A 9,349-nucleotide genomic window follows, 5' to 3' on the forward strand; every position below is an offset into this window, starting at 1 on the left:
ACTGCACAGATATTAGGGCCAAAGGTGAATTCATCTTCTCCAGATATAAAGGCTGCTGATGACAGCTGATATCTAGCAAACTGTTTTGAGTTTCCCTTTTTTACACACACACACACACACACACACACACACACACACACACACACACACACACACACACACACACACACACACTCCTGTCCTGCCATGTGCAAACACCAAGCCCATGAACCAGCCTTAGACTACCATCAATCAGCTGACAGCTGGAGCCACACTGTGACGTTGGTGTTCTAACACACACACATACAGTACATAAACACACCCACAGCAAAAAAGAACTTACACAAGCATATAAACACACACTCTCTCTCTCTCTTTTGCTCGCTCTCTCTCTCACACACACACTATCTCTCTCTCTCTCACACACTATCTCTCTCTCTCTCTCACTCTAGCTCTCTCTCTCTCTCTCTCTTTTGCTCGCTCTCTTTCTCTCACAAACTATCTCTCTCTCACACACTATCTCTCTCTCTCTCTCTCACACACACTATCTCTCTCTCTCTCTCACACACACACTATCTCTCTCTCTCTCTCACACACACACACTATCTCTCTCTCTCTCACACACTTTCTCTCTCTCTCTCTCACACACTTTCTCTCTCTCTCTCTATCTCTCACACTATCTCTCTCTCTCTCACACACACTATCTCTCTCTGTCTCTCACACACTATCTCTCTTTCTCTCACACACACTTTCTCTCTCTCTCTCTCTTCAAGAAAGACAGATGGAACACCTTGTCACTCCCCATCTTGGATTCCAGGAATGAGTGAGAGATTAAAACTGACGTAATTGTAGTCCCTGATTTTATGATTAGAAGTTCAAACAGGTTTGAGGAGGGCAGGCAATATTCTACCTTGCACGCCAATCATCAGGAGAGAGAGAAGTGTGTGTGGTTTCAGGAACACGAAGAGAAAAAGAGAAAAGTGTGTGTGGTTTCAGGAACACGTAGAGAACAAGAGAGAAGTGTGTGTTGTTTCAGGAACATGAAGAGAAAAAGATAAAAGTGTGTGTGGTTTCAGGAACATGTAGAGAAAAAGATAAAAGTGTGTGTGGTTTCAGGAACATGTCGAAAAAAACGCAACTAACCATGCGCCACATTGTTGATACAATCCAGGTATTTCTCGTCCTTCTCGTTGTACATGTACTGACCCCTGGCGCGCACGATCTTGATTGGATCATGACTGAAGAAGACCTTACAGGACGGCCTGGGACAAGATGGAGAGATTACATTACACACAGGTTAATCCTCACTTTTCCTGATAAAGCCATAAATAATAGAGAACTCTAGGGACAAATCTAATTAACTTATATGAGCAACAAGGAGCAAGTCTCTTCACTGTTCCCCCTACCCCAGGATGTGATCACAACATAAGAGTATGTAGGTATTTGGATAGAAATTGGAAATGAAAGAATGTGTCCCATTCACTTTATTTTTAATTTATAAGTTGTACTTTGCAATTGTAAAAGTATAGCCAGCTTAATTGTAATACTATTAGCAATTGCATTAACCAGTAATATTATATTATTGTATAATACTGTAAGTATTGTAACCCTATAGTAGAAGGAAGAGCGACTACTCCTGATTGAGGACCAGGTTTGACATGCTTATCTTGTATGCAGACTCTTTATGCAGCTGGATAAAAGACAGCATCCTCCATCTAAATCCTCTGTGCTGAAGGCAGATCTAGTATGGGACTGTGTCGTCTACACATCGTAGATTACATTGGGTACGGGTTCAAGTGCAGTTTGAAACTGTGCTAGTCTACACACTGCAGGTTACATACACAACACGCAAATCTCAAGTACATGGCATTAGTGCGCACATGTGAATTCTAGAACAATGTCGATGTCGTGTCATTTGCGGAGGGAGTGAAGGCGCCAACAAACAGCAGAATAAGAATAGAACTTCAGGAGAACCTCGAAATGATAACTTATTTTGGCAGGGTGAGTCGTTCGCAACTTCATCCACAGACGTGAGTTGTTATTCTGTTGATCCCATCTGTGGCTGTAAGCGCTCTTGTGCGTGCGAGCGCTTATACACAAGCTTTCTGTGTTTACTTATGCTTAAACTATGTTGAGTTATTTATGGTAAGATATCTCTTGGCCCGGATTCCGTGGACTATATGCAGCCTAGTAATGACGTTGCAATCGCCTAGTACAGCGTAACAGTATAATAGTTACTTAACTTAACACAAAGGGATTTGAACCGCTTGCTTACCCTATGTGCTTCCTCCTGAGGTCGATGGTCTTCTGTTTATCAAAAAGTTCCGTTGCCATTGCGTCTGTTTTCTGGGCTTCAGCAGTGCAACCGCAGTGACAGCTCTCCTGACGTGAAGCCTAGCCGTGATACTGTGACTGACTGACTGCGGGACGGAGACGATATGCCCGAGGATTCCCCCTTCAAGAACGCGCACGCGAGTACGCGCAACAGTCAGTAGTGAGTGAGTGAGTAAGTGAGAGAGAGAGACAGAGAGAGAGAGTGGCGCTGTGTCCCATCCTGCAGCCACCTCCGCCAGTATATAGAGTTACATGAGGATATTCAGACATGAAGGTTTACTCTAGTTTACTTAACTTGATGCAAGCTGCAGTGCCATTGGTCTGTAACGCCGACACGATATTCTGAGAGGACATCGGAAGTTTAAATTGCATGTTAAATTTAATTGAATAAAAAACATCTTGCAATAACAGTGCTGGAATTTTTCTACTTTGCAATTTTGTTTTCTGTTTTGTGACGCAAGTAGTCTTAAAGGCACCCAGTGCAACTTTCGAGGCTTAAAAATAAACATTCAATTTCTAGTCTTTTTTACACGTAGTAAGTTTCAATAACTCCATACCATTACATACCGACATTCAAGCAGCAAAGATGAGACGTCGTTGTGTGGTGAGAACTGATAGAAAATCGATAACAACAACACTCGCCGCCATTTTCTTTATTTTTTGTAACCTACAATAAATAAAGCAGGCTTCCAGTCAATGGAAAAATGGCTTCTCCCCACCTGCGATTGTTGTTGTTTACGATTTTCTGTCAGTTCTCACCACACAACGATGTCTCATCTTTGCTCCTTGAATGTCGATATGTAATGGTATGGAGTTATTGAAACTTACTACGTGTAAAAAAGACTAGAAATTGAATGTTTATTTTTCATTGAATGTTTACATAAAGTTGCACTGGGTGCCTTTAATATGTACATATTCCTCCCTAACCTAGCAATGCCGATCTCCTTTAAATTTTTTTTAAAGAAAAACGGAGCAGTGGTTTCCTCTGGTCTGCTCTGCATCTGCAATGCTGTTGTTAAAGCCATTACCCCATCCCCCCATATTCATCTCTCTCTCTCTCTCTCTTCATCACACCATCATCTCTCTCTCTCTCTTCATCACTCCATCATCTGCAATGCTGTTGTTAAAGCCATTACCCCATCCCCCCCATATTCTGGGTTCCAGGATGTTTTTCATGATTATGTACAGTACAGTCCCTTGCAAGAGTGTTCAACCCCTCAGGAGGTCCTCACAATTTGCTCAATTGGAAAGGATAGCTATACATATTTTATTAATCAGTACGTTTTTGCTCTAGTGTATTTCCAAGGGCAAAATAAGTTATGTGTCTGCTAATAATACAAATATAATAAAAATAAATCAATAAATATATGAAATACTAAAAATATATTTACAAATTATTTTACCATACCCGATGATAATAAGGCCCTACCTACCTATGAGCTATTAATCTATTCCGTTACATATTCCATATGTACAGGGAATCGACCCATTGGATCGAGGCCCGTGGACACACCCGTCATACTGGCCAGGCCTTGATTGCTGCAGCATGAAGCACCTGTGCTGGCGCGGAAGTAGTTCTTATTTGATCTCCGCATGGAAACAGGACCCGCGAGACTCAAAACCCTTTGGCTATATTCCAACTGAGCCGCTTACCAGTTGAGTAATGGGATCCCGTTGTGAGGCAGCCTCCCCGGGTGTTGTTGTATCCCTTGTTTTTCCTGTTCTTTGCCGGTTTTTATTGCAGGGTGTTCCACAGGTAGTTAGCTCTAAAGGACATATCGCACGCTTGAGTCAATGTGCCTGGTGGAGGCTGCAGTGCACACAGTGACTTACTTGGATTGCAGCTCTGCGAGACGGAGGCGTGAGAAGAGGACGCCTGAGATGGGCTCGGATCTGCAATTTCAGGTATAGCATGCCTGCTCCTCTCGCTCCACCCAGCGCAAAGCAAGCAGGAGTGGTCACTGGTAACTTGTGAACAATTCCATGTGTATTTAGTCCAACCACGCAGGATCTACATTTGTAACGACACACTGCAGAACAATGTGCAGAGCTGGTACTTACTCACCTCAAAAATGTAAGGCTGTTATTGTGGCAGAAAAAAAGTCAAGTCTCGTAAATGGTGTAAGATCTTTGTCAATTTGTGTCAAATGGCATTGCAGAAAATTTCTAGCACTGTTATTGCGATATTCTTTTATCCAATCAATTCAACATGCCATTTTGCATTTAGAGCATCCTAGGGCATCATATGTCCTCTCAGCATATGCTGTTGTGGTTACAGACCAATGACACTGAGGCTGAATCAAGCCCAGTAAACCTGTCAGGTATACCACTCTCTCAGTCTCACTCTCACTCTTTCTCTTTATGTCTCTCTCTTTCTCTCTCTGTCTCACTCTCTCTTTCTTTCTCAGTCTCACTCTCTCTCTTTCTCTCTCTGTCTCTCTCTCTGTCTCACTCTCTCTCTCTCTCTCTTTCTTTCCCAGTCTCACTCTCTCTCTGTCTCACTCTCACGCTTTCTCTCTCTGCCTCACTCTCACTCTCTTTCTCTCTCTGTCTCACTCTCACTCTTTCTCTCTCTCTCCCTCTCTTTCTCTCTCTGTCTCACTCTCTCTCTTTCTCTCTCTCCCTCTCTCTCTCTCTCTGTCTCACTCTCACTCTTTCTCTCTCTCTCTCTCCGATCATGTGTTTTTATCATCATGTAATTCCACATGCCATTGTGCACTAAGGACCTCAGTCACTTCCTATAGGGGGCTATGCAGTGAGAAGAATGGGCAAAGCTTTTTGAAAGATTGATTTTTATTTGGCTCCAACAGCAGACTACAGTCACCCAAAATGTATTTCCAAAACAATGTGGTGAACAAAGGCTTTGAAACTCGTGTTCACAATGATCAGCAAAATCTTGTAGAAAAAAAGTAATACAAATATCAATAGAAAAGGAAACAAGTCAAAGAAAAACAAGTCGAAAGAAATATCATTTACATCGTGAGAAGGAAAGAAGAGACAAAGAACGAGAACCAAACGGAAAAGACAGCGATTGTTTTAGCCATGTGTAGAACACCCTTGATCTCTCCGGCTTCCGAGCCATTTCTCAACATATGCTCTTTAACCTTTGATACGTTAATATGTTTGCACTCTGTAAATAATAACTATTGATAACTTCTGATAAATGTTTGTGTATATATGTTGTGTCAGTATCAGGTGTTGGAATAGTAAGTTGAAGAAAATAAAAGGATATGTTTGTTCACATGTTCTCATAGTTGCGGTTAAATGTGAGATACTGTTTTCAGAGATAACAGATATGACCTTTGACCCCTTTCACTGTAGCACCATAATGAATAAAGTCAAACAAATAAGTTTGTTGTTGAGCTACAGGTATGAAGTTAATACACTCAAATGACGTGATGTCATTTCTGATTAAAAAAAAAATTATAAGACACTTTCTTCTGTTAAAATTAAATTGCCCACACACGGTAAAGAAATAAATGTAGGCACAGGAAATGAGAAAAATATTCATGTACAACGTTTCGTGAAAATATGCTTTCAAAGAAAACAAAATCAAGACAGACATGTAAAACTTAGCTTAGTTTGTTCTCGGTTCTGTTTGATGGTCTGTGGTTTGCAGTTACAAAGAAAGGAATAAACTGGACTGTGTGTGTGTGTGTGTGTGTGTGTGTATGTGTGTGTATATTTGTGTGTGTGTGTATGTATTTGTGAGTAGGTGCGTGTGTGTGTGTGTGTGTGTGTATTTGTACGTAAGTGTATGTGTGTGTGTGTGTGTGTGTGTGATATCTAAATAGTCTGTCCCTGTACGTATCAGTGGGTTCATATAAAGTGATAAAATCCAGCAACTGTTGATACCTGTCTGTAACTGATTCTAATGAGTTGCATTTCTAGAATGTTGCACACTGTTAATACACAGAACAAAAAGTTGAATTGCACTTTTTTTCCAAACAGCACACATTTTCCACTATACACATATTAATGTAGCTTACATTCGATGCAGCAGGAGCAAAATACAGAGAGGGAGCTGAAAATAACAAGACAATATAAAGGGAGTTATGAATTAAAGCAAAGGGTTGATAGATAGAGAGAGTGAGAGAGCAAGAGAGTGAGAGTGAGAGAGAGAGAGAGTGAGAGAGAGTGAGAGAGAGAGAGAGTGAGTGAGAGAGAGTGAGAGAGATTAAGGGTAAGAGTGAGAGTGAGAGAGCAAGAGAGTGAGGCATTGAGGGTAAGAGTGAGAGAGTGCAAGAGAGTGAGAGAGAGTGAGAGAGATTGAGGGTAAGAGTGAGAGTGCAAGAGAGTGAGAGAGAGTGAGAGTGAGAGAGCAAGAGAGTGAGAGAGCAAGAGAGTGAGAGAGTGAGAGTGAGAGAGAGAGTGAGTAAGAAACCCTTTAGTGATGAGGGTTCTCAGCTATTTAATTAATTGTGGCGCTAAAATCTACACACACCAGGTCTTCTAGAGTTGCACTCACACATCCAGTGTGCATCATTCTTCAAGGCTGACTAACGATCAACGATGGCTAACGATGCATTACGTTGACCTATTCACTCACATTGTCCTCCATTGACCTTTGTGGGGGGGCTTTCCTTCTTGTCAGCAAGGATAATGAACCCCATAAAAATGTAACAAATGATTGTAACTATTTACTTGAAACAGCTATACATTATGCATTATTAAAAAAAAAAATATTACTGATTTATAACATATAAATGATTCCTTCTAATGCTCTACGTAATTGTTTATAATGGTTTATAATTACACTCATAACATGCTGTTAGAGCTGAGTCTAAGGCTTTAAGTAAGGCAATACTTTATGTCAATGCTCAATCATAGGACTATATCCATGTCACAAATATGCCATGCCAGTAGCCGCAAGCTGTATCATTTCTCATGACCGACTAGATCTAGTCAACAGTACCGTGTTTTAATTAGACCACTCATCACATTTGATATCTTATATACCCTAACATGTACAGCAATGATACTAGGAGTCTGGTTATCCTACCTATTATTGCATATTAAATATGATGAAGACAAAATGGCGGCACAAACAGCAACAAAATGCTTGTGGTGCACATTTCTCTCAGGCATGGCATTACTGATGCCACCCTTGACATGTGGGAAACTGGTGACATGTTAGTATGCATTATGTTCCATAGTATACTATAAAGCCTTTCACTGCAACACTGCATTTCATGAGGGTAATCATGCACATTTGTGTATCACTATGAAGACCTTACCTACACATACTACCTACATGCATTAGAAACCCTGCATTCTTACAGTAACTAAGGGTTTACTGAAACAATGTCGGCTAAACGGTCGTGTGGGCCGTTTCCGGTCAGCTGTCTTTCAGGTATCATAGTTTACAAAGACGAACAAGTTCAGATAACAAACTGAGGCCGATGCGAAAATAAGCGTTGTAAGAGGTAACGCTTACGAAAGCTACCCCAAAGCAGCAGAGCGATACAAACCATTACCTGATCTGTGCCTAAATGAATCTTGGCGTCGGCTACTAGTCATCTATCAGACGGTAAAGGAATGCCTGTTAAGAGACCAGTATGCCTTCTTAAGAAAGAAAAATACAAAACAAATAAATAGTATGTCATTTTAAAAAAAGTGAGGCAAATATAGACTCATATACGAAACAAACAAACACAAAATATATCAAATAAAGGAAATGTATGCTTTCATAAAATGAAATGGATGAAAAATAAACAACAAATACTTCGCCACCTTTAAGAAGAAAATGCCCGTTTTGTAGGTATTCTGACTCTGGCAGTAGGTACAGGCCAGCAGTCACACAAAAAACTGAACACTGTCAGCAAAGTGGTCACTGACCAAGACGGATCCAAACTAACAAATTGCTGACAGACAGCAGCCGAATCTCGAAAGGATTCGACCGAGAGCCACGCCAGTGCAGGGCCACATCAGGGCTAGATCAGGGCCAGATCAGGGCCAGGGCAGGGCCAGATGTCCCAAAGTTGGCAACCAAACCGCTGACTGTCAACAGCTCTCACTGCTAACACTGACAGTTGGTCAGTGAACGAAGAAAGGTAACTACGAACAGTGAAGGTAACTTGGGAGACGTAGTTTTGCAGCAGTTCTGAGGGATCTGGAATGCGATGCCTGCATGTCACTGTGTAGCCTCACATGGCGGTTGTGTGATAGCATAAAAACGATCGAGATCGAGATAACACTGCATAAAAACGATCGAGATCGAGATAACACTGAATAAAAACGATCGAGATCGAGATTACTCTGCATAAAAACGATCGAGATCGAGATAACACTGAATAAAAACGATCAAGATCGAGATAACACTGAATAAAAACGATCGAGATCGAGATAACACTGAATAAAAACGATCGAGATCGAGACAACACTGCAGCAAGGACTCATTTCACTGACAAATTAACTATTCTGGCTTGTAAAAGCAAAATTCGGACAGCAAGAGGGAACTGCCACACTGTATGGATATAGATATATATGAATAACTACTCGTGAAAGATGAGTTTATATTTCTGTACCAACAGTCTTGAAGTGAGACGTTAACCAACCCTTAAATGTGTCTAGAGAGTTCATTACACCTGTGAGTATGTTCCAGTTTACCCTTTGCTGTTCAGCTGCTTAAGCAATGCAATATCATGTAAGAAGAAAAAAACAGAAAAAAACGAAGTATTTCTCTGAAATGTTAAGGAGAAACAAAGCAATGGTGTTTGATCGTTTCAACACTACTGGCAACATCAGAAATAAAGTCTACCTTTCGATCAAAATACATGCACCCAGTTCAAATAATAATGGTTCACGGGATATTTTCTAGATCATCAAGCATCAGAGATGATAAGAGAGCTCAGATTCTGATGATCAAATCTTCATTTTCCCTTTTGAGACAAGTGAATTTAAGTTCTGTTGAAGCCAAAGGGGACATAACACTTAAAAATAAGAACACCGTTTCAAATGTAGACTATTTCAGAGGTGCTCAGAATACATTAACATCAGTATGCACTTAAGTGTTATATTTTCTTTTGTCTTTGTT

At 40.8% G+C, this 9,349-nt stretch overlaps 1 protein-coding gene across 1 annotated transcript in view; it reads right to left on the reverse strand.

The window, feature by feature from the left end:
• The window catches only part of etnppl (ethanolamine-phosphate phospho-lyase), a 22,429-nt gene extending 20,040 nt beyond the window's left edge, over positions 1-2,389 (reverse strand). Inside the window, exons 1-2 of the mRNA XM_080860163.1 lie at positions 2,255-2,389; positions 1,123-1,241 (exon numbers count right to left, since the gene is read on the reverse strand). Coding sequence (XP_080716289.1) covers positions 1,123-1,241; positions 2,255-2,313 — 178 coding nt within the window. The 5' untranslated portion in view covers positions 2,314-2,389. The remainder of the gene's footprint in view (positions 1-1,122; positions 1,242-2,254) is intronic.
• Positions 2,390-9,349: the final 6,960 nt, after the last annotated feature.

Source organism: Sprattus sprattus (genome assembly GCF_963457725.1).
Source record: "Sprattus sprattus genome assembly, chromosome: 21".
Classification (NCBI taxonomy): domain Eukaryota; kingdom Metazoa; phylum Chordata; class Actinopteri; order Clupeiformes; family Clupeidae; genus Sprattus; species Sprattus sprattus.